At 33.6% G+C, this 25,072-nt stretch overlaps 1 protein-coding gene across 1 annotated transcript in view; it reads right to left on the bottom strand.

Annotated features, from left to right (window-relative positions):
* TFAP2D (transcription factor AP-2 delta) overlaps positions 1 to 25,072 on the bottom strand; it is a 58,372-nt gene that overhangs the window by 5,246 nt on the left and 28,054 nt on the right. Inside the window, exons 6-7 of the mRNA XM_002816990.4 lie at positions 21,877 to 22,018; positions 16,986 to 17,099 (exon numbers count right to left, since the gene is read on the bottom strand). Coding sequence (XP_002817036.1) covers positions 16,986 to 17,099; positions 21,877 to 22,018 — 256 coding nt within the window. The remainder of the gene's footprint in view (positions 1 to 16,985; positions 17,100 to 21,876; positions 22,019 to 25,072) is intronic.

Here is a 25,072-nt window from a genome sequence, read left to right as displayed (position 1 = left end):
GACTATAGAGGATTCACAGGTCATATCAGTTTTCTTAATGTTTCTCAAGTCACCTTCCTTCACCCTATGTAATCATGTGCTCTATTACCTTATTTTTGCAAAGCTTATCTCAAGCTTATCTCTTTTTAATACCCAAACATGACAGTTATTCCTATTTGTGTGTTTGTGTGTCCTCCCTCTCTCAGCCAGTTGAAATTCCACTCAAAGAAACTCACAATTTCTTTGATGATACTGTTGAAAAAGGGATTAGTTTCCTCATGCCTGAAAAACAGGTGTGTTACTTCCAAAAGATAGAAACTTGCCAAAGTGATGAGAGGACTTAAATAAAATTCCTGGGAGAAAGAATTAACAATCCCCAAACAAATGTAAAACTATAGCACAGAGGGGACAATGGGAAGAAAACAGGTGAGGCTAAACTCCCAGTCACAAAGTGAGGAAGAGGAATGGGAATAACATTGGTAGCATCAGAGCATAACTGACAATCCAGGGATATCAGATTTTTACTACAAGTGGTAAATCATGTACCTCAACATAATAAAGACCATATATGACAAGCCTACAGCTAACATCATACTCAATAGTGAAAAACTGAAAACTTTTCCTCTAAGATCAGGAACAAGAAGACGGTGCCCACTCTTACCACTTTTATTGCTATTTAACATAGTACTGGCAGTCCTAGACAGAACTGTTAGGCAAGAGAAAGAAATAAAAAGCATCCAAATCAGAAAGGAAAAAGTTCAATTGTTTCTGTTTGCAGATGATATGATTTTAGAAAATCCTGAAGACTCCGTGAAAAACTGTTATAATAAATGAATTCAATAAAGTTGCATGATACAAAAATCAGTTGCATTTCTAAGCAGTACCAATGAACTGTGTGAAAAATTAAGAAAGAAATTAAGAAAGCAATCTCATGGTATCAAAAGGAATAAATAGTATCAAAAAGAATAAAATACTTAGGAATAAATTTAACCACAGTGGATTAAAGATCTGTATACTAATAATTATAAGACAGTAATGAAAGAAATTAAAGAAGGCACGAATGAATGGAAAGAAATAACCTGTGTTCGTGGATTGGAAGCATTAATTTTTTTAAATGTCCATACTAAAACCAATCTATGGATTCAGTGCAACCCCTACCAAAATTTAAACAGCATTTTCAAAGAAATAGGAAAAACAACACTAAAATTCACTGGGAACCATGAAAGACCGCAAATAACCAAAGCAATCTTGAGAAACAAGAACAAAGATGAAAATATCATGCTACTGATTTCAGATTATATTACAAAGCTATAGTAATCAAAACAGTACAGTACTGGCATAAAAACAGACACATAGGCCAATGGAACAGAACGAGTCTAGAAACAAATCCTCATATATGTAGTAAGCTAATCTTTGACAAGATCTTAATGAATACACAATGGGGAAAGGTTGGTCTCTTCTATAAATGGTTCTAGAAAAACTGAATATCCACACGCAAAAAAGTAAAATTGGATCCTTATCTTACACCGTACACAGAAATGAACTTGAAATTGATTAAAAACTGAAAAGTAATAAAAGACCAAAACTATAAAGCTCCTAGAAGGAAAAATAGGGAAAATATTTTTGACATTGGTCTTGGCATTATTTTTTGGATATGACACCCAAAGCACAGGCAACAAAACCAAAAATAGGCAAATGGGATTAGGTCAAATGAAAAACACTTCTGCACAGTAAAGGCAACAATCACAAAATGAAAAGGTAACCTACGGAATGGGAGAAAATATTAGCAAACCATACATTTGGTACAAGAATTAATATCTAAAATATATAATGAGCTCATGCAACTCCATAGGAAAAAAAAAACCTGATATTAAAAATGGGCTAAGGACACAAACATACAGTTTTCCAAAGATGACATACAAATGGATAGTAAGTATATGAAGAGATGCTAAACATCACTAATCAGTGATACACAAATTAAAACTACAATGAGATGTCACTTCACATTTGTTAGGATGGCTATTTTCAAAAAGCTGAGAGATAAGTGGTGGTGAGGGTGTAGATAAAAGGGAACCCTGCACACTGTTGGTGGAAAAGCAAACTGGCGCAGCCATTGTACAAAACACTATGAAAGTTCCTCAAAAACTTAAACATTAGAATGACAACATGATCCTGCAATCCCATTTCTGGGTATATATCTAAAGGAAATGAAATCAGTAGCTGAAAGAGATATCTAAACTCCATGTTCATTGCAGCATTATTTCTAATAGTCAACATGTATATACAATGGAATATTATTTAGCCAAAACAAAGAAGGCAGTTTTGCCATTTTGACAACATGAATGAATCTCGAAGACATTATACTAACTGAAATAACCCAGACACAGAAAGACAAATACTGTATGGTATCATTTATATGTGAAATCTAAAAAAGCCAAACCATAAAAACAGAGTAGAGGGTGGTTGTCAGAGGCTAAGAAGTGATGGAAATGGGGCGATGTTGGTCAAAACTTACAAACTTTCAGTAATAAGATGAATAAGTTCTGGGGATCTACTGTATAGCATGGTGGCTGTAGTTAAGAATAATGCATTATATATTTGAAAATTATTTATATTCAAGATATAATTAAGAGAGTATATCTTAAGTGTTGTCACCACACAAACCCAAAATGTAACTATGTGAGGTGATGGATGTATTAACTTGATTGTTGTGATCATTTCACAATATGTATCAAATCATCATATCCTGCATCTTAAATATATATATAATTTGTATTTGTCAATTATACCTCAATAAAGCTGGTAAGAAAATAAACAGGTCTGAGATGGAAAACTATTATTATCAGTGCATACTTCACCTGACATTATCTGCCAGCAGTTGGGTATTAGTCACCTCCAGAAGGCATCTAGCCTGGGAAAGAAAGGGTGGGGACACCAGATTCTGGAGTAATATTTTTTCCTTAAACAACTTTATTTACGTTTATTTTAATCACAGTACTAATTCCTTTATTTTTATTTGTATAGATTAAAGGGATATAAATGTAGTTTCATTGCATGGATATATTGCACAGCAGTGTTTGTAATAATTGAATTAATGAACAGCTGAATGTTTCTTGGTTTCATTTGGGAATCTTTGATGCCCAGATTTGTAGGGTTTTGTTTCAAAGTTTTGTTCCAAGAATGAGAAAAAGGAATAGTGCAGATAGGCCCAATGTTTGCAGGGAAGAGTATTTTGTTAGCATATGAAAGATTAAATAATTCTTTGCTTTCTTTTCAGAGTTCAATCTTTAAAGCTGGCAATAGTATAATGAATAAAGTTGAGACCTTTTTTTAAGTCTAGTAATCACCTATTTATGGACATAGAAAACACAAGCACATGTTTCAAAGACAATGAAGTTGTTAGGTAATCTTTAATCTTTGAGAAATCCTGGAAGATAGGACATAAAGTAGTACAATTAAACAGAGAGACATGCCTTAATAGTTAAAGCAGGAGGAAAAAAGATTTTAGAAACTCTGGGTTATTAAATTATATTTAATTAGTCTAACACATTTCTGTAATGGGATATTTTCAAAATTTGAATTTATCAAGATTGAATTTTCATATAGTAATATTTACTCTTTTCAGGCTTACGGTTAGTTGAAATTTAACAAGCCCACACAGTGTTGTAACTACCACCATTACCCAAAAAGCTTCTTGTGTGTTTGCCAGTCAATTCACGTTCCCAAGCCCCAGCTCCTGGCAATCACTGCTCTAGTTTTTGTTCCTATAATTTTCATGTTTCCCCAGAGTTTCATATAAACTGAATCATGAAGTCTATAGACTTTCATGACTGGCTTCTTTCATTTAGTATAATAATTTTCAGATTCATTTATGTTGTATTTATCAATATATTGTTTCTTTTTATTGCTGGTAAGTATTCCAATGAATGGATTTATGACAATTTGTTCACAATGGGTTATTAAAAAGCTGAAGTGTTAGTATTTAAAAAGTAGAAGTAATCACTGAAATGCTGCATGGATTTAGTAAGATATGTAATAAAGTAACTGTATTTCCTTTTATAAATGAGTTATTAGAGCAGCAGCAATATAATTGAGTGTAGGATTTCAACAATGCATCTGACAAAGTCTCCCCATATACTGTAAGAAAAGTTGGAGGGGAGGAGGAAGGTAAGCTAGATGACAGCAAAGTAAGGGAAATTCACAGCTGGTTGTACAATGACACCCAAAGTGTGGATGTAAGGGCAGTTGTCAACCTTGAAAGATGTCTCTTATGGAGTGCTGCAAGGCTGTCATTAATCCCACTCTGCTGGACACGTTAATTAACAATGTGATTGAAGGCATTATAGATTTTTAGCTTAATGGCTGGTATTAAAACAGAGAGGAAAGTTCCTGCATTGTATAACAGAACCAAAGTTCTGAAAAACCTTAATGTGATAGACAGTTTAATTGGTGGGCCAAAATCAATGATAGGAAATTTAGGGGAGATTAAGGAAAACATGTCCACTTGGGTAAAAAGCAAATTAGTGTTGCAATATACTAAGAAGAAGACCTGACTCAAGGGCTATTCATAGGAAAGAGCTTTACGAAATCAGTAAGTCTAAACTAAAAAGGCAAAGGTCAAAATTTGAGGTTTGGAGCATAGCTAGGCGGACTTAGAGAGTACATCTACCTTGGACTATATTTTCATTCATTTTCTCTTTCTTTCTCTCTCTCTCTAACTAGATTACAGCTCATTGATTTCATTTTCCTATTACTAATTTCACACTGAGGAGCAGAAAGGCTCTGACAACTGACTGTGAACAATACCATCACCTGCTGAGAAAATTCAGACTAGTGTAGTTTATGGCACCTGATGTTACGGAAAATGTAACTTATATTTAACAGTCATCTTCCTAATTTTATTCATGGTTTTAAAAGCTCCTATTTTGCTAGACCTCCCAATTAACATTCTCTAAAGCACCTTTCTTGCAACATAAACCATCTCCTCAAATTGGCTCAGTTTAGGAAGGAGGTAACTGTTTACTGGATTCAGAGGTGAAGCTCTACTTTTCCGTTTTCCTCTTAAGTTTCAGGTTTCTTCCCTAAGTGTTTACATTTCAATGATTTGAAGAATGCCACTGGGTAGAGTAGCCATTCCTAGGGAGATTTTGCACTCATGTGTGTAGTGTGTTTGTGTGTATATGTATGCATATATGTGTGAAAGAGAGAGAAAGAGTGTGTGTGCACCTGTGGACTTGTAAAATGGCATCTTCTTCTTGACCAGTGGTCTTGACCTGAATGTTTTACTGACACAGTCTGTAACTTTTTACATGGAAATGTATTGTAACCATTCAAACTGTATTCTCTTAACAGTGGGTGTCAAAACTATAGAAATTGAGGCTCAGAAATGAAAGAGAAGAGGTAGAATAGAGGATGGAAGAAAAGAGACTGCTGTTGGAAAGAAAATACACTTTAATCCTTTCTTCTTTTTCCCTGTGTGGTTTTACTAATAAGATGGTAGCAACAACCCATTTTTAACTTGGACAGTGTTTATACTTAGAAATTGCTTGACATTGATGACGAGGACCTATCAGAAAATTCCATATAATAGGAATTTCACAAACTTCTCTTCGCACCTTATAATCCCTGGTTAAGTGCATTTCTTGCTCATGGTCAAGGCCTTACCTACATTTATCTTTAAAATCTCCAAAGCTTCAGTTCTTACTTAGAATGTAAGCTAGTATAGAAATCTGAATGTTAGAGGAATAAGAGCTATTTTACTTTCTCTAATCTAAGTAAGTATAGTTTACTTTTCACTAGCTTAATTGTATGCTAGATAAATGCTACAAAGCTGTGTCCATATTATTCTAATTGTCCTTCAAAAATGCTTTATCTTTATTTTAATTGATTTGTCTAAACTAATTTAAATTAGACCACTAAAGCAATTTTCTAAAACATAGCCTGAAGCAACCTTCTATGGAATCCTCTCCTGAATTCTTCCTATCTTGGAAAGAGTTGTGCCTGGTATCCAGCACCTTTCTACCTACTAAGCAAACAGTGATTCAATATGTGTTATAAAGGAAATGAAAGTCTCTTTAGTATTTGTCACTGAAGATTAGATCACTCAGTGTGTCTGCCAACCATAGATAAATTTTTCTAGCTTTCTTTTGGGGTACAAAAAGCTGGAAGTAATAGACACTATCGTGTTACAAACTAGAAGACTGAAAATCAAGAGAAAATAGCCTGTCATCATCATTTAAGTAATCGGTCTAAAAGCTAATTTCATTTTGTAAAGTTTCAACTTTTTACCTGAAAAAGCAAGCAAGCCTTTTTCTCCCCCACCTTTTTTTTTTTGGTGTGTGTGAAGGTTGAAATGGTGTTTGGGTTATTATTCCTATTATTTTGTTATGTTGCATCATTTCAATGGGTGTTTACTATCACTAATCTTTTTATTTCTAGAAATGCATACTGATGTCACTCAGTTCTGCTTTTAGCCCTCTGGGAAGCATGCAAACAGTAAGATTTAAGTGGAAGAAAAATCTCATTTTCCTTCCCTCTAAGATTGTTCAGTTACTACAGGCTTAGGTCCAAGTGCAGTCTATAATCTCACTACAGTGTTAGCTGGCCACTAGATAAGTGCCTTCTACTCATAAGAACAGCCAATAGAGAGGGAGTCTGGGGAACAGACCCTCAACAACAACAGCAAAGAATTGTAGGTCTTCTCCGCCCAACCTTACTTCTTCTCATGGCTCTGAGTATTAGCCACTTTATCTCTAAAGCAGCACAACTTCTAAATGTAGGCCATGGAGAGAGACCCTTACCATGGGGCATGTAACTGGGGCTTATCCTCCAGAACTCAATGGCATCTATTCTTTGTAGCCTAAATGATTCAGAAAACAGATGAAAGGTGAAACCAGTTGATGATGCTTATTTTCTACATAGATTATCTTATCTCACGGTCCCAAGTACTTTTAAAAGGGAATTTAATTAAGATACACAATTAAAGTATCTAGTTCTCTGGTGGTGAAGAATCATTGACATCTACTCATTAAGCAAAGCCTTGACAACACTCTCAAATGTTCTGTGGTTTCTTCAGTTGGTGGTTCTCAACCCTAGATGCGTAGAAGAAATCACTCACAAAGCTTATTTCAAAAATAGTCACGTATGGGTCCCACCCCAAAGACCCTGATTTAATTGGTTTGGGATGAATCCAAAGCATCAACATTTTTTAAACAACCCTCATTCCATTTAAATGCAGAGAAAAAATTCAGCACGTTTCCTTAGGACCAAGAAATAATGCCTAACTATTATGTCTGCATTCCTCCTTGGGAAAAAGAGGATGATAAACTTCTGCAGCATTTCCCACAAGACCTTCTGCAGAATCTTAGTTTTATGTAATGTTAATATGTACTCTGAGATTTAAAAACAGTTTTCATGATCAAGTTTTAGAAACTGTGGCTAAGTATTACCTCCTTTCAAAAAGGGTTCTGGGAGTCTTTGGTATGCCAATATGCATTGTCATACTTCAAGATACGTATAATAATTAGGGTTTCTTTAACTAAAAAGACACTTGGCCATGAAACACTTTCACAGAGCATCTCATAGGACTGACTAGTGCTCTATCAAACTCAATTTGGGGAAGTATGTTTATGACTACCCTGAATCTCTATCAGATTGGGAGATGTGTGCTCATCCACTGCCCTAAAGTCACATTCCTTCTGTTCTTCTCAGCCACTTACTTCGAGGTCCCAAAGGGGAATGAATGGGTCCTTGTGACTCCATTTTACCTCAGTTCAGCTCATTAGCAAAGCAGGCTAAAATAAAAATCATTGCACATACGTTAGAAGAGACTACAATCAATTACATCCAAGTCAACTTCTTGAAAGTGATAACATTTGATGCCTGCTCCATAATTTTTACATATGAGAATAGAGATTTTTATACAGATACATTAACCATCTTGTTACATTTCTCCCTATCAGATGTATTTTCTGTTTGGAATAGAGGAATGAAAATGCTAAGCTTTTTAAAATGAATTTTATTGAACTGTTGATGTTTTAAGATGAACAAGTTGAGAAAACATAAAAAGCAGATATGAGATGATATAGAAACTCAGCATAAGTAATGATTTAAAATGAATCAGTAAATTCAGAATGGAGTAAAATATTATTGGTCTAGAAAGAACCTTAGAGATCACCCAGCTTAACTGCACTGACTCATGAACATGCAGAGGTCACACGGGTGCAATGCCTATTCTAAATCCACACATCTAGCTGGTAACCAAGTGGAGACTGAGTTAGATCCCCTGACAATGAATCCCAAGTGCTTCCCACCGTGCCGTATTGTCTCTTTGTGGATTTTTCTCCAGTCCATAGCTCAACAAAGATAGATAATATTTAAATAAAAATTAACCAAAACTCTTCCACAATGTATGTGTTCCCCAAAGCCAATTATTCACACATGTAGTCTTTACAGGGTCATGTCTGCAACTTTTAATTAGAAACAATTACCTCTGGCTTCTATTATTTTAACCACTAGTCTCCTATGTGCTAAATCTAAAAATCCATAAAAATTCATCAAAAGCCCTGCCATGGATGCTTTAATGTATGTGTCTCCTGACAAAGATTCATTGCTTGAGTAAACTTTAGACAGGCTTCTGAACCTTCTCTTAGGCCCATCTTTGCATTTCCTTGTAAAAATCCAGTTTTAGCAAGGAAGATCTCCCCTAATTCGTATCTGCTGACCCTTGCTTTTGAGATTACAGATTTAATTGAAATTTCATTGTTTCTTTTCTCACACTAAAGAATGCTTGGTGAAGAAAACTGCCCACTGTTGATGACCTTCCCAGCCATTTTTCCATCTCAAGAAAATTTAACAAAATAAAAACAAAAAACAAAAACTATGCACACTTTAGGCTTCTTGGAGAAAACTAAACATGCTCACATTTAAGTAGAGACAAATATCCGCTCTTCAGCGTGTTGCCAAGAACAGAGCAATCAGAAAATACCAGTTGAGTTGACTGTAAGGCATGTCATATGTGGAACCCTGATGGAAATGGGAATGAATAACCCTTGAAGAGAAAACTAGGGAAGACATGAGAACTGCCTTTAGAAAGTGGGAGGGAACTAGGATGAAAGTAACTCTGTAAAGCGCACAAGAAGTGGGACATTGGGAAATGGAAGGAAGGCATTTCTAATAGCGTTGTCAGAGATAGAGAGCAGCCTATTATTGAGAGTTTCCAAGCTTGAGATGGATGATAACTTGACAGAGACATTGGAGAGAAGGTCTAAATGTTGAAGGAGAGTAGGAATGTTAGGGGCCTTCCAACACTGAGAATCAATGAAGAAAATTTAATCACCAGCAAGCACACAGATGTCTGGGACTGGGACTGTCTATACATTCCTTATTTCCCAAGGCAGTAGTAAGAGGGTATATTTCTAAGAAGGTAGGCTGTCAGGATAATTTATGAGTTAAATAGAATTAAGCACATTGATCATATTACTTCCCTAGTCCATTGTCCAATTAAAACATCATGGCCCTGAGAATGAACCAGTGGAAAATATACACAGGACCCAATTGAGATATTATTATAATCTACATTTATTTATATATATTTATTGTATACATACTATTCGTTAGGTACTATGGATAAAAAGATGAAATTTCCTTATTTCCACAGGTAAATTACCAGTATGCTTAATCTTCTATTGTAGCATCATTCTTGTACATTATAAGCCTATATATTTATATATATAATTATATATATATTCTCTATATATTCTATATATAGAATTCATGTATATTCTCTATATATTCTCTATATAGAGAATAATTATATATATTCTCTATATAGAGAATAATTATATATATTCTCTATATTCTCTATATAGAGAATAATTGTATATATTCTCTATATAGAGAATAATTGTATATATTCTCTATATAGAGAATAATTATATATATTCTCTATATATTCTCTATATAGAGAATAATTATATATATTCTCTATATATTCTCTATATAGAGAATAATTATATATATTCTCTATATATTCTCTATATAGAGAATAATTATATATATTCTCTATATATTCTCTATACTCTATATAGAGAATAATTATATATATTCTCTATACTCTATATAGAGAATAATTATATATATTCTCTATATATTCTCTATATAGAGAATAATTATATATATTCTCTATATATTCTCTATATAGAGAATAATTATATATATTCTCTATATATTCTCTATATAGAGAATAATTATATATATTCTCTATATATTCTCTATATAGAGAATAATTATATATATTCTCTATATATTCTCTATATAGAGAATAATTATATATATTCTCTATATATTCTCTATATAGAGAATATTTATATATATTCTCTATATATTCTCTATATAGAGAATAATTATATATATTCTCTATATATTCTCTATATAGAGAATAATTATATATATTCTCTATATATTCTCTATATAGAGAATAATTATATATATTCTGTATATAGAGAATATATATATCTATATTATAGAATGTATAGATATACATATTCTGTATATATAGAATAATTATATATATTCTATATATACTATATCAATATATAATATCTATATAATATCAATCTTATATATAGCTATTATATATCGATATTATATATCGATATAATTATATCAATATATATATCGATATATAATATATAGATATAATATATATCTATATATTATATATCGATATATATATCTATATATTATATATAATATATAGATATATATATCGATATATTATATATAGATATATAGATAGATATATATGGATATATATAGATATATATAGATAGATAGATAGATAGATATATAATATATAGATATATAACATATAGATATATATAGATATATATAATATATAGATATAATATATAGATATATAATATATAGATATATATTATATATATAATATATAGATATATTATATATAATATATAGATATATAATATATAATATATAGATATATTATATATGATATATAGATATATATTATATATAATATATAGATATATATATAATATATAGATATATATAATATATATAATATATAGATATATATAATATATAATATATGGATATATATAATTATATATTCTATATAATATAGAGATATATATAATTATATATTCTATATAATATAGAGATATATATAATTATTCTCCACTTTAGAAGTTCTAAAGAATGGGATAATCCTCTAGTCATCTTTTCAATACCTGCCATTAACATAGTAGAAACAATAAACAATAGTTCTACTAGAAATAATGGAAACAACAAAACGTCAGCCTCCCAAGGTACATGCTGAGAAAAAAAGTTTTCACATCTTTTGGACAGGGTGTCTTCCCTGGACTGAGCCTTCAAGATAGTCCAATTTCTTATTACATTGTCACATGTGCTTTTGCTTGACTTCAGATTCAAGGAGATTATGAGAACATAAGAGACAAAGAGGGGAAAATTTTAAGATTTCCTGAAATCTCAAAGAGGGGAATTCCTAACATTTCAAAAAAGTTAGGGCTCTGGGTTTCCATCTGAGCTGAGGCTACTCTGACCATGAAACCCCATGCCACTTTGTTCTAATTGCCACCACTATTCCCAGAAACTGAGTCTATGGGGTCTTCTGGAGATTTCAGTCAAATCTTTTCCCTCTTCTCATTTGTGTTGTGGTGTCTGCTGTGTTCTCTACAACAATACGCACTATTGATGGTACTCAGTAAATTATAAATAATGAATAAGTCTGCCTTCTGTCATTTTGATGGAAACAAGAGCTTTCCAGGCTGTGAATTGTGAGAAGGGTCACTGCTATGCATACGGCTTCCCAGAACACAGTGATATGTCAACTGCCATGGAAAACTAGAAGTAGTTATTTGTGCTTTGTCTGGACATATTAAATCTGCTGAAAGTAAGCCACAGTTCTCAAGGCACCAAACTGGCCAACCTATAAGGTATATTTTTAAGTGGTCTGCATTGGGAAGGAGGTTTAACTAAATAAAATAGTAACACAAGTTGATGGTAATAAGTAGAGTATTCTTTATGCCTATCCAATTACACTCCCTCTTCACTTCTTTCCCAGCCAGCATTCAGTAAAAATGGTGGAAAATCACACTCTGACAATTGTCTGCTTTCAAACTCAGATGTGATATGTCTCCTTCGTAATTCATCTTTCTCTTGAGCTAATGGTTCTATCGAAATTACAGTTGTCACTGTCAGCAGAAAATTTTTAAAGGGACACACTCGGCCTGCTACAGTTGCTCACACGCCTGTAGTCCAGCACTTTAGGAGGCCAAGGTGGGCAGATTGCTTCAGCCTACAAAGTTGAAACCAACCTGGGCAACATGGTGAAACCCTATCTCTATAAAAATACAAAAACATAGCTAAGCATGGTGGCCCATGCCTGTAGTCTCAAGAATCACCTGAGTCCAGGAAGTCTAGGGTACTGTGAGACATGATTGAGCTACTGCACTCCAATCTGGGTAACAGATTGAGACCTTCTCTCACAAAAAATAAAATAAAATAAAAATAAAAAAGACACGCTGTATGCTAACACATGTTTACCCAGATTATTAGTAGAATCATCAATGTAGAATCTTTTTATTTTTAATTTTAAAATTTTTGGCAGAGATGGAGTCTCTTTATGTTGCATAGCCTGGTCTTGAAGTCTTGGCCTCAAGTGATCCTTTCACCTCGGGCTCCCAATAGAATGTTTTTAATATGTTAGTATACAATACAAAACTTGATAGAATTCTCAGTAACCCTTTAAAAAGGAATTGGAGTTTTTCTTCTCCCAAAGGGGGAAAGAAAAGCTTATAGTTACGGAATATCCTAGAACTGTGGTTCTTAAACCTACCTATCAGAATCAACTTGAGAGTTTTAAAAATAACATAGATACCTGAGTCCAGCCCTAGAACTACTGAATCAAATCTTTAAATATTAAATATGTCCTCCAATCCCTGAGTATTTTTTTTTACAGTTTCAAGAGCGATTCTGATATAAAGCCAGGTTTAAGAAATATACTTGTAAAGAGCAGAGCATATTTCAAGGCTAAGCAACAAGCTGACTTTTGCTATCCTATTGTTAACATATTCTGTTGATGCCTTTTTAAATAAATGTGCAGTAAAGAAATTACACACATTTAAATTCAGTCTACATCAGGAACCTTCACTTCGGGTTTCAATTGAAAATGCCAATCATGTATCTTTTGTTTAAATTGATAAAATTTAAGATATGCAATAGAATGAACTTGGACCCTCACCATGCAACATAAACAAAAATTAACTCAAAATGAATCAAAGAACGAAAGAAGACATATGGCTGTAAAACTGTTAGAAGAAAAATACAGGAAAGCTTTACTGCATTGTATTTGACAAAGATTTCCTGGACTTGACACCAAAAGCACAGGCAACAAAGGTAAAAATAAACAAATTAAACGACATCAAAATTGAAAACTATGTACCAAAGACACAATCAACAGACTAATAAAGAAATGTACAGAATGGAAAAAAATTTGCAAATTATACATCTAAGAAGAGGTTACTATCTAGACTATATAAAAACCTCCAGCTTAATAAAAAAAAATAACGTGGTCAAAAAGTGGGCAAAGAACTTAAACATTTCTTCAGAGATGATATAAAAATGGCTAAGAAGCATATGAAAAGATGTTCAACGTCACTAATCATTAGAGAAGTGCAAATCAACAATGAAATATCACCTCATACCCATTAGGATGGCTACTATTTGGTGAAGATATGGAGAAATAGACACCCTGTACATTATTTGTGAAAATGTAAAGTGGTATAGCTGCTATGGAAAATGGTAGAATAGGCCCTCAAAAAATGACAAATAAAATTTCCATATCATCCAGCAATTTCACTTCTGGGTGTATATCCAAAAGAACTGAAAGCAGGATTTTGAAGAGATATTTTCATACCCATGTTCATAGCAGCACTAGTCATGATAGTCAAGAAGTGGAAGCAACCTAATTGCCATCAATGAATGAATCGATAAACAAAATGTGGCATATATAGGCACATACACACACACACACACATACACACACAGAGAAATATTGTGCATCCTTAAAAGGAGGAAAATTTTGACACATGCTATGACATGGATGAACATGGAAGACATTACGCTAAGTGAAATAAGCCAGTTACAAAAAGGCAAATACTGTATGATTCCTCTTATATGAGATGTCTAGGGTAGTTAAATTCACAGAAACACAAAACAGAATGGTAGTTGACAGAGGCTGGGGAGAGGAGAAGATGGGGAGTTGTTTAATGGGTACAGAGGCAGTTTTACAAAATAAAAAAGTTGTGGAGATTGGTTATACAACAATGAGAATATGCTTGACACTACCAAATTGGTTAGAAATGGTTAAGATGGTAAATTTTGTTATGTATTTTTAATCACAGTTTAAGAAAAAGATATAGTAGGAAATTTGCTATAAAGAAATCTTTGGTTATGCGATTTGTATCTTCCTATACTTTTGTTATGAAATCAGAAAATTTTATCTAAATAAATAATTTTGACTACAATTAAAGAAAAACAACAATTCTGGCAAACATTTAAAAAGCGTAATAAATGGGAAATCATAACTTTCTAATATTCAAAATATTCAATATATAAATAATAACATTTTATAGATGATACTATTGTAAGTAAATATGTAGTGTTAGAAAGTTTTAAGATATGGTTATGCATGAAATTGTGATTAAGAAACTGAAGCCATATATAATCTTGAGAGTTTTATACCTCCAATATAATCTCACTTTCTTTTTCACTAGGGGTGAAGGTAGCCATTTACCATATATTTAGCTGCACTCTGAGTAACACCAGCTTGTTCCCATATTCTGTATGGGGAGGTAAATAAGAGCATGTAAAGCCCACAAAGAAAATGCTCAGCTCACGATTTGAAGTAAGTTTTCTCTAAAGGGTTCTGTGGCACTAAGTTGGCAACTGACTAATGTATTGACAAATCAGCAAGTTGTGCCTGTGCTAAAGAAACAAATGTTTTGCCTATTTATTTCACACTGTAGCTGATGTTTGACTGGTGCTCTATTTTGTTTTGAGCATAAAAATGATGGCTTACTATCTGATGAAGGCCTCAGCATCTGTAATTGGAAATAATCTAGCATACATGACAGAGTCTCATTTCTCTGTACTTTAATAGTATGCTCCTTCTCAGAGTAAAATTGTCACTTAACACACTTCTTTAAATCCAGAATCAAACCTCAATGAAAATTAAGTTCTGAGTTGATCTTTTGTAAAAATTATAAATCCTTTTATTATGCGTATAAACAAAAATGTGAAAAATATTTGTGTAGATATAATGCCGGAGACAAATTTAAACTTGGATCGGTGGTGAAGGTAAATGATACGTCATTTACTGAATGCTTACTTTACAGTCTTTATCTCATTTTAGCTCACCTATGACCATATAATGGAGGGGCTGTTATCCCATTTAAAGCTGAGGAAATAAAGGTTTGGAATGAGTGGGTAAGTTACCCCAAACAACCCAGCTTACATATATAAGGGCTCACAGATACAAGGATTTGAAAAGGTTTTGACTCCAAAACCTTTTGCTCATAGCATCTGGGCTTTTTATTTTCCCCCAATTTTATTACACTTCCTATCACTAGCTCAGTTGAGTGATAGGAGAGAAGTCCTGTGAAATATATCCTAAATTTTGTGCATTTTTGGAAGATAAATCCTAAGTTGAGTCTTCAGAGATGTGTGTCTATTACATCTTGAGGAAACTTGTGACGTATTGTAAAATAGAATATTCTATTTAACTGTCTCTGATGTTGCAGCCTAAATTTCAACTTATTTAAACACTTGTTATTTTATATAATGAAGTGCCCTCCTCAACAGCTTTACAATTTTTGACAGGTATTGAAAGCATTTTAATATTTAATGTGTATTAGTCTTTCCTTATCATTGTTTAACTAAATGATGATAACTTAGAAAGGATACAATATGCCTATAATGTAGGCATTAAAATTCTAGAGTTTTAAAAATGTAAGGCACCTGAGTAATTACATGTTCTTTCTCACATTCCATCTGGGGCATAAACTAACCAGATAAAAAATATTTTCTTCATTCCCAAAACACATCAGGAAATGAAATTTAAAATATGCTTCCGATAATACATTTCATGCTCTTGTGTGGTCTAACTTAAGAACCATTTGCAGTTTCTAATTGCATCAAAATTTTTAACATACTTCTGGAAAACTAGTCCAGATATCCTGTTAATTTCTGTCACGGCATCTTTCCATTAAACAATTGTGTCACCAAGATAAAGAACGATTTAAAAGATTTCAGAACCCAAATCCAAAAGTGCTAAGTATTATTTGAAATAATAGTGTTCACTTTTATAAAGTAATAATTTCTTAACAATGCATAAAGATATAAAATTTTCCAATCTAAAATGCTTCATGCATTGTTATTCTCTCAATTTGATTTTACAAGCTTGGAATTTCAAAAAATTCAGTCAATCACTGCTATGGTCTGAATATGTGTGGCGCCTCCACCCCACTCCAAATTCATATATTGAAACCTAATCTCCAATGCAATAGTATTAAACAGAGTCTTTAGGAGGTGATTAGCTTATGAGGGCAGAACCCTCATGAATAGGATTAGTGCCCTTATAAAAGAGTCCTGGGGATCTTGTTTGGCCCTTTCATCATGTGGGAGAAAATGGAGACGGTGCCATCTCTGAAGCAAAGAGCAAGCCTTTATCTAACTAACTCTGCCAGCACCTTAATCTCAGACTTCCCAGCCCTCTGAACTGTAAAAAATATATTTCTGTTGTTTATAAATTACCCAGTCTAAGGTATTTTGTTATAGCCCATCTGAAAGGACTAGAACAGTCACCATATAAACATATAAGTGGTATCTCTAAATAGAACTGTGATAGGAATACAAGAGTCTGAGTCAGTAAAGAATGTGAGCAAACTGGAAACCAGTCTTACCTGAAATGTGTTAAATGTCTCTGGATGTCAAGGTCTAGAATTGGAGTGGGTCTGGAGGATCCCAGTGGTGATCTATCTTGGCTCAAGAGGTCTTGGAATTCTTTACAGATTTGTCTAAAATAAAAGAATCAAATTTAAAATTGAAATTTTGAAATTGGGCTTTAATTTCATCCCATGATATTTAACCAAAGGCTTGTTCTCTCTTTTAAAAGAAGTGTAGATAACATTTCATAAAGCTACCTCAAAAGTTACATTCATAGCATACAGTTGAGGTTCACAATGGTGACTTTACTCTCAACAGCTATAAGATAATCATACGACATTTCAAACAAATAACAACCCATGAGCACTGATAAGACCAGAAGGTTTCTTCTGAACTCCTCACATTTTCTGTTGTGAGACTCAGTTGCTTTATGAAATATACCCATTTTCAGGTGTATTGCCCATATTTTAATCAATGAATGCAACTTAATCTAAGTGTTCGGTGCCATTTTGAGTAGTATATCATAATCTTTTGTGCTTTGTGTTATTTAATATAGATTTGTTGTCTTTGTTTATGGAAATTTCTAACTAAAATTTTAAATTTAGCCTCATGCTATCATTTCCAAATTACTGTATGGTAGGTCATCATTACAATCCATTCTTATAAAGAAAGATTGGTGTTGTTTTTAGACTTTTGTTTTTAGCAGTCTTTTAGTTTTTCTATCGGATTAAAATAAATTTTAAAACATTAAAATAAAGATTGAAACATTGCTTTAGTTATTGTGGCATAATATCAGAATTAATTGGATAATGGAATAAACTTTTAAGTTGACAAATCAACTTTGTTCCTGTATGAATAACACAGCAAGTTATAATAAAATTGATGAAGAAATTAGAGAAAGCTAAAGAGGTGGAAAAATTTAACTCATGCTAAATAATTCACACGTGAGGCTCTACCAGGAGTAATATTATATTATATTATATCTCCCCGTTTTATATTTAATTCTACAGCTTAACTCACTCACTTTCAAGCTTAGACTTGAAAACAGATGACAATCCTGTAGATTCCCCGTAGGCAATTATCATCATCATCTCATTATGGCACTTAACAGAATTATGATTTTATGACTACTTTCCTTCTTATTTAATTTTTTATTTATAAATCTACAAAAAGAAACAATCTTACATCTCAAGGCAAAATGTCATATTATGAATTATGTAACACAAGATGATCTTCAGTGAATCATACATTCTAACTTTATCACTTACATCATTGTCCTTAAGGACGTTAAGTTTTTAGCTGATGTCTGAAATCCAAATTCTATGTTTCACCTTTAGATGATTAAGAGTGTGGTAACACTAAAAGTTGTTAACTATTCTGCTTTACCTTAATGCAGATCAAATGTTAGACATATTTAGCTCTAAATGCAATCAAAAGATTTAAATATGTTTTCTATTAACCAAATAAACACGTTTTGTCTTGTTCATTTTTAGAATTCAAAAAATGCTTTAGTTTCTACTCTTTCACCTAAATAAATGTCTAAATTACACAAAATATTTAATCAACAAAACACTGGAAATAAAGAGGCATTAGAAGACTAATGACACTTAATTAATAGGCCCTTTATACAATTGTATACTTGGCAATATACTTAAAGACAACTGAATCTGTAATCCATGGAGGTAAAAAAGAAATATGTAGGCCAATCTGACAATATAGATTAGCAACTGGATCTCTCATTCAATAAGTTCTAGATTTCATATATATTTTTTATAACGTTGTCCAAGTCTTATGAATAAAGGTGAACTGACCAGGATGTAATGAATATCCATATAGGCTACTTAATATTAATTTTTACCATTTTAATTGATGAAAATACCTAATGCTTTACCATTGGTGTAAAATTAGAAACTTCTCAGAACACATGTTGGGTCCATTCATATGTTGCACAAAAAGGGTATTATTTCTACACATTCCCCAGTTTATCTAGTTATAGTGATTACTGGTTATATTACGTATGTTTGCTATGACTGGAGTCTCTGATTTTTATTTCACATAGTCCAATAAGAAGACAGGATGCATATAAATAACAAAAATAAAAAATTATAAAGCTGTATTATAATTTTCAGATGTTTATGCCTATTTACTCTTCTGTAAAATAAGTTAATTGAAATGAGTGGATTCAATTCTTGCTTGACATTTAATGGTCTGCAAATGTGCAGCTATGAGCAGACAGATAAAATAAAATTACATGTTCTCACAATGTTTTATGAAATCAAAGTTCAAAATATCACCTAAAATAATATATGTTACTTAGATCCCAGGTAAAAGGAGAATACTACTACCTGGTCAAATACGCTACCCGAAAATAGATGTCTCAGTATAATTTTGACAAATATGGATGTATTTCTCTTATTTCCCTCAAATTCTTCTAGCATTTACTTCTATTAAAACAAAATCTCAGTGCCAATTTGAATGTGCTCAGAGACTACTGCACACTTCAACAGAATGATGGGAATCTCCAAGAAAATAGGAATTGTATTTATTGCATCAATGATGGTAGTGGTGAATACTTCCAAAACCATTCCTGGGGGAAGGAGGACAAGAAGAAGTGTTTCTCTGGATTAAAGAGTGAAAGTCTTTGAATATGCATGATAAAATCACAACCAAGTCATTTTGATGGAGAAAAAATGAAGGTGTTTTCTCTTGGAAATTTGTATTTTGGGACAACGGTAAAATTCACATGGATATGTGCATTGGTAAACCTGCATGATCCTGCCAGCTAGGATGATATGCTATGGAAACACCTGGGAGATATTACCTAAATTCTAGTACTGTATAATTCTCTTGATCTGTAACAAGTCTTTATCTTTCTCCTATGGTAATGCAAAGGAGTCAAACTAACTATATGTGCTTTCAGCTCCTTTTGGAGAAACTGAAACATGACTGAAATTATTTGGAAAAAAAATTTGGTCAAAGAAGTTATTTGGAAAAGGAAATGAGTATACGGTAGAGATAAAGACTCCCAGAAGACAAACCATGCAAAAGGTTCAGATTTAGGTCTTTCTACTAGCAAGTTTTCAGGGGCTTCCACATCACAAAATTTATTCCCAGATTTTAAGTCCAACTTTTATACCTGCCTTATAATTTTCTTTCTCTATCTGTTGATCTTCATCCTCTCTTTCTGCTATTCCCTTCCCCTTAATCTTATTTTGCTTTGTCTCTATTCCTTCTGCCACCAACTTTTGCTCTTCTTCTCTTTGGGACAAGATGAGATAATCTAGTACTTTCAGAACAGCAATAGATAAATATAATCCTAAGTCCAAACAGTGCGAGCCACAGCAAGTGTGTAAACTTCAATTAAGGGACTCAAGTGTCTTGGACAAACCTGTGAGAAGGTAAGTATCCCACATACTCCTTAAATTTGTAAAAAGACCTATGTTTCATAACAAGCTGGTAGAAAAGAAAATATTTAGTTTTGGTTTTATGCATTTTGAGCCAATTTAAATCTCAGCCAGTATGTTGTAAAGGCATTAAATAATTACTTTTTATCAGTTTCTAAGAAGTGATGTTTTCAATACTCTCTGCCCTAGATTTTCTCTTAAAAAGTTTTCCCTAAGGCTGGGCATAGTGGCTTATGCCTGTAATCCTAGCCCTTTGGAAGGCCAAGAAGTGCGGATTGCTTGAACACAGGAGTTTGAGACCAGTCTGGCCAACATGGCAAAAATGCATCTTTACAAAAAATACAAAAACCAGGTGGGTGTGCTGGCTCATGCCTGTAGTCTCAGCTACTCGGGAGGCTGAGGTGGGAGGATCACATGTACCTGGGGAGGGTGCGTCTATAGTGAGCCATGATGGCGCCACTGTATTCTAGTCTGGGTGACAGAGTGAGACTCTGTCTCAAACAAACAAAAAAACAAAATACTTTTCCCTGAATAAAAAATTAATTCATAAATGACAGTTTAACCAGCTGAAACTATCAGTTCTAAAATCTTAATATAGAATTAAAAATTATTTAAGATTCTTAACGGCCTATATGTATCAATAACTTATTTCAATAAAGAGAGGATAACAAGAATTGGTTACTACCAGAAGGATTTTCCTCTAAAACTTTTGAACGTAACCTGCAGTGCTATCTGTGGTTCTGCTGGATTTTTACACAATAAATGGTAGTATTCCCACTAATTATCGACGAACTTTCAAGTGTCAAGGAATTTAGAAGTCATCTTATGCAAGCTTCCCCCTTTCCTATTGTATTGTCAAATTTGTCTACACCGTTTTCCTCATTATTTTAAGTTGCATTTTAATTGGGCTTTTTACAATTTCCAGAAGCTTTGAAATACATTATACCTTAAAAAAAAAAAGACAATAACACCATGAGGCAGTACAAGGATGATTTGCTTACTCATACACAAGAGAGGATGGGGGCACTCATGGTGATCCTTGCTCCCAGAGGTCTCCCTGGTACCTCTCACCAACCTGTGACCTCATCTTCTGTCACATTCTCCAAACATTTATGGTGTTTTGAGATCTTTACCCTCATTTATTAAGGCAAAATGAGTGCCTTAGACCAAATTACATAGCAACCAAAGGCATATTTGCCTGGGATCTACATTTCCTAAACATGTTTTTCTCCAAGGGATTTCTGCATATTCTGGAGAAGTTTTCCAAGAACTTTCATCAGTTTCAATGACAGCCTTATCACTAATCAACGGCAGTTTGTAAACCTTGCCTGGGCACCAAAGGGTAGAAAGTCCTTGTTTAATATATCTAGCTGCTGGTGTGTGAGACCTTCCTTGTTTTAGAGAACAGGTGCCTTCTAGACTGTTTTCCTTATTTCAAAGAAAATGAAAAAAAAAAAAAAAAACTGAAGATGAAAGCACACAGAGGTTTCCCCGTTCTGCTTACTTGGTCGCCAGGATCATCTTTTTTCTTGCGGTCTGTTCTTTCTGTTCCATATGTTGTCTGGCAAGATGTTCTCCTACTGCTTTGGCTGGAAACTCTGTTTCACAAGTGTAGCCAAAATCCCGAGCCAAGTGCAAAGCCTCCCCTGTTGGCAGATAACACAAGTGAGTTTCTCACCAGCATCCAACCTTAATAACAGTAGTGTCTTGCATTTTCCTCAAGCCTCACTCCTGGCTGTGGTCGGACAAATCATTTTTCCTACTTAAACTATTCAAGAAAAAAGACCTTTTTGGGGGGAGGAGGGGAGGTAATGAGGAAGAATGAGGGGAAATTGAGGAACAGAGAAGTGACTTAGCAGGCAGGGATAGGTGGAAAATTGAGGGGAAAAAACAGAAACACAATCCAGAAGTGCTGACTCCCCTCATGGCTCTGCCCATTAGACCAGACTGACTTCCCAGGTTTTACACATGATTCCCAAGTGAAATGGCCCCATGGACAACTCATTTTGTGGCTGCTGAACCTACAACCTATTCTTAGTGTGTCTAAACTATTCAGATGTTTTTTCCATGAGACCTATTAAAATATCTGCGAAGGGTCCATATAACTTTTCAAGGAAGTCGGAGAACTTTGGAAAATCATGAATAACTTTGTTCTTTCACAAAATCCTAAACCCAAGTAAATTTTTAAGAAATGGGGTAAGAATGGCTTCCCAGCAAAGTAAAATTAAGTGATGAAAATCAATCTGGAAAACAATGGTATTTTTAAAGCTTAGTCAAGGCAAATCTTACCTGTCCACTAAACTTTTATTTTAAAAATCAAATTTTCTAAACAAATGTAGTACATACATACCATGGGATACTATGCAGCCATAAACAGAATGAGATCATGTTCTTTGCAAAAGTAGCTGGAGGCCATTATCCTAAGTAAACTACCACAGGAACAGAAAACCAAACACTGCATGTTCTTACTTATAAGTGAGAGCTTAACAATGAGAACAGGTGGACACAAAGAGAAGAACAACAGACACTGGGACCTACTTGAGGGTAAAAAGTGGAAAGAGGGAGAGAATCAGAAAAAATACCTATTGGGGTAGTATGCTTATTACCTGGGTGATGAAATAATCTGTACACCAAACCCCCATGACACAGTTTACCTATATTACAAACCTGCACGTGCACCCCTGAACCTAAAAGTTAAAAATGAAATCAAGTTTTTACCATGTATCTGTTAATACTAAGCATCTACTCACCTACTTTATTCAAGGCACAGTGCTAGGTAGAAGTAATGGGGAATAAAAAGAGTACCAAAGATTGCCTGTCTCTAGGAAAATGATAGTCATAGCAATAATAGTAGCAACAACAACAAGTATCTTAGTAGCACTTTATAATTTTTATTGCACCTATATGAATATCACCTATAATCTTTTCATGTTTGTTGTTATTATGGTGACAGTATATAATACAAGATGTTATATTACAAGTACCAGGACAAAATGAAATACCTAATAATATGAAGAAAAGGGAGGCAAGGTTTATAGATATACAAAATATACAAAAGAGAACAGTTAATATCAATGAAAATATCCTTAGTAAAGATGCTAGCACTTTGGGAGGCAGAAGCGGGAGAATCCCTTGAGCCCAGGAGTTCGAAACCAGCCTGGGCAACATAGAAAGACCCCATCATCTCTACAAAAATTTAAAAATTAGTCAGATGTGGTGGCGCATGCCTGCAGTCCCTAGCCACTCAGGAGTCTGAGGCCGGAGGATTGCTTGACACCATGAAGCTGAGACTGTAGTGAGCCGTAATTACACTACTGCACTCCAGTCTGGGTGACAGAGTAAGACTCTGTCTCCAAACAAAACAAAACAAAACAAAACAAAACAAAAGATACTATTTTTTTCATTCCCACAAGGTGAGACCTCCTGTTCTAGGCCTTAGCAAAAAAGTCTAGTTTAATATAAAAGGTATTGCAATAAGCAAACATATTAGTGCGGTTAATGTTTTGTAAACTCTGATCATGCTCCTCCCCACACATATTTCACATGAGCAATGGCAGGTCTTTAGTTGCAATTTTAATATTTGCGTGGTGGAAAACATCATTGTTTTTTCTTCTATTTTAAATAGAAAGATGATGTAACTAAACGGAAGGGATCTCTATGTTAATCTGAACAGTGCTAGATTCAGGGGTCACAGTTTAAGGTAAGAAAATATGTGAATATTTGGCAGAAGAAATGGCACAAAGGTGTGTGTGTGTGTCTGTGTGTGTGTTTTAAAGTCATTGTTATGCCATACAGGACACTCACTATTGCTTGAAAAACAATAGAAGGGAGATTATTTAAGAAGTTTCAAATTTGGAAGTAAAAATGTTTTAAACCTTGACCCATCAAATAATGCTACAGCTACAAATAATGCTGACCAGAGGATAAACTCATGTGGACCTTAGGATTCAAAAGTATCTTGTAACTAACAGGATAATACCATCAGCAGCAGCATCTTTGTACAGCAAGTCAAGTTACATATATTAATATAGCTGCACATTGTTATTGTTCACACCGAAACAGATATTTAAATAACATTTTAACAGAGTCTATCTATCTATCTATCTATCTATCTATCTATCTATCTATCTATCTATCTATGTGTGTCTTTCTATGTATCCATCCATCCATCCATCCATCCAATCCTTTTTCTTTACTGTTTGCACAATAGTGGGAGAGGTAAAACAGGGCAAACAGGAGGATGGCAGCATGCCTCTTGAATTTTGTGCTAAAACCTGATTCCTGCGGATCTGTCCCATTTTATGCAAAGCTCTCACCGTGTGGCAGTTTTAAAAACAGTTTGAGTGGGACAGCTGCTATTTACATTTACACTGACAGCCAGATCCTTCCTTCCCTCAGTTCTGTTTACTGCTTTCTCCTGCTTGTGATATAACATTGTTATAGGATATATAGCAATGCTACATCAAAAGAAGTGGCAAGTGGAGACACTCTGATATGTAGTTAAAATGCATATATCATGCCACAAAATCTTTGCGTGTGAGGGCCCAAAAATGAATGAACAAATGGATCCATTAACTAAAATACACATGGTATTCAGAAACAATGACAAATCTATAGTTAAGTCCTTTACAACAGATGTCTTAGTCAACAGGTTTAAGAAAACTAGACATTTTACAGTCAGAAAAGCATATTAACATGAC

Source organism: Pongo abelii, chromosome 5 (genome assembly GCF_028885655.2).
Source record: "Pongo abelii isolate AG06213 chromosome 5, NHGRI_mPonAbe1-v2.0_pri, whole genome shotgun sequence".
Classification (NCBI taxonomy): domain Eukaryota; kingdom Metazoa; phylum Chordata; class Mammalia; order Primates; family Hominidae; genus Pongo; species Pongo abelii.
The sequence above is the reverse complement of the archived record's forward strand: the minus strand, read 5'-3'. Positions and strand labels throughout refer to the sequence as shown.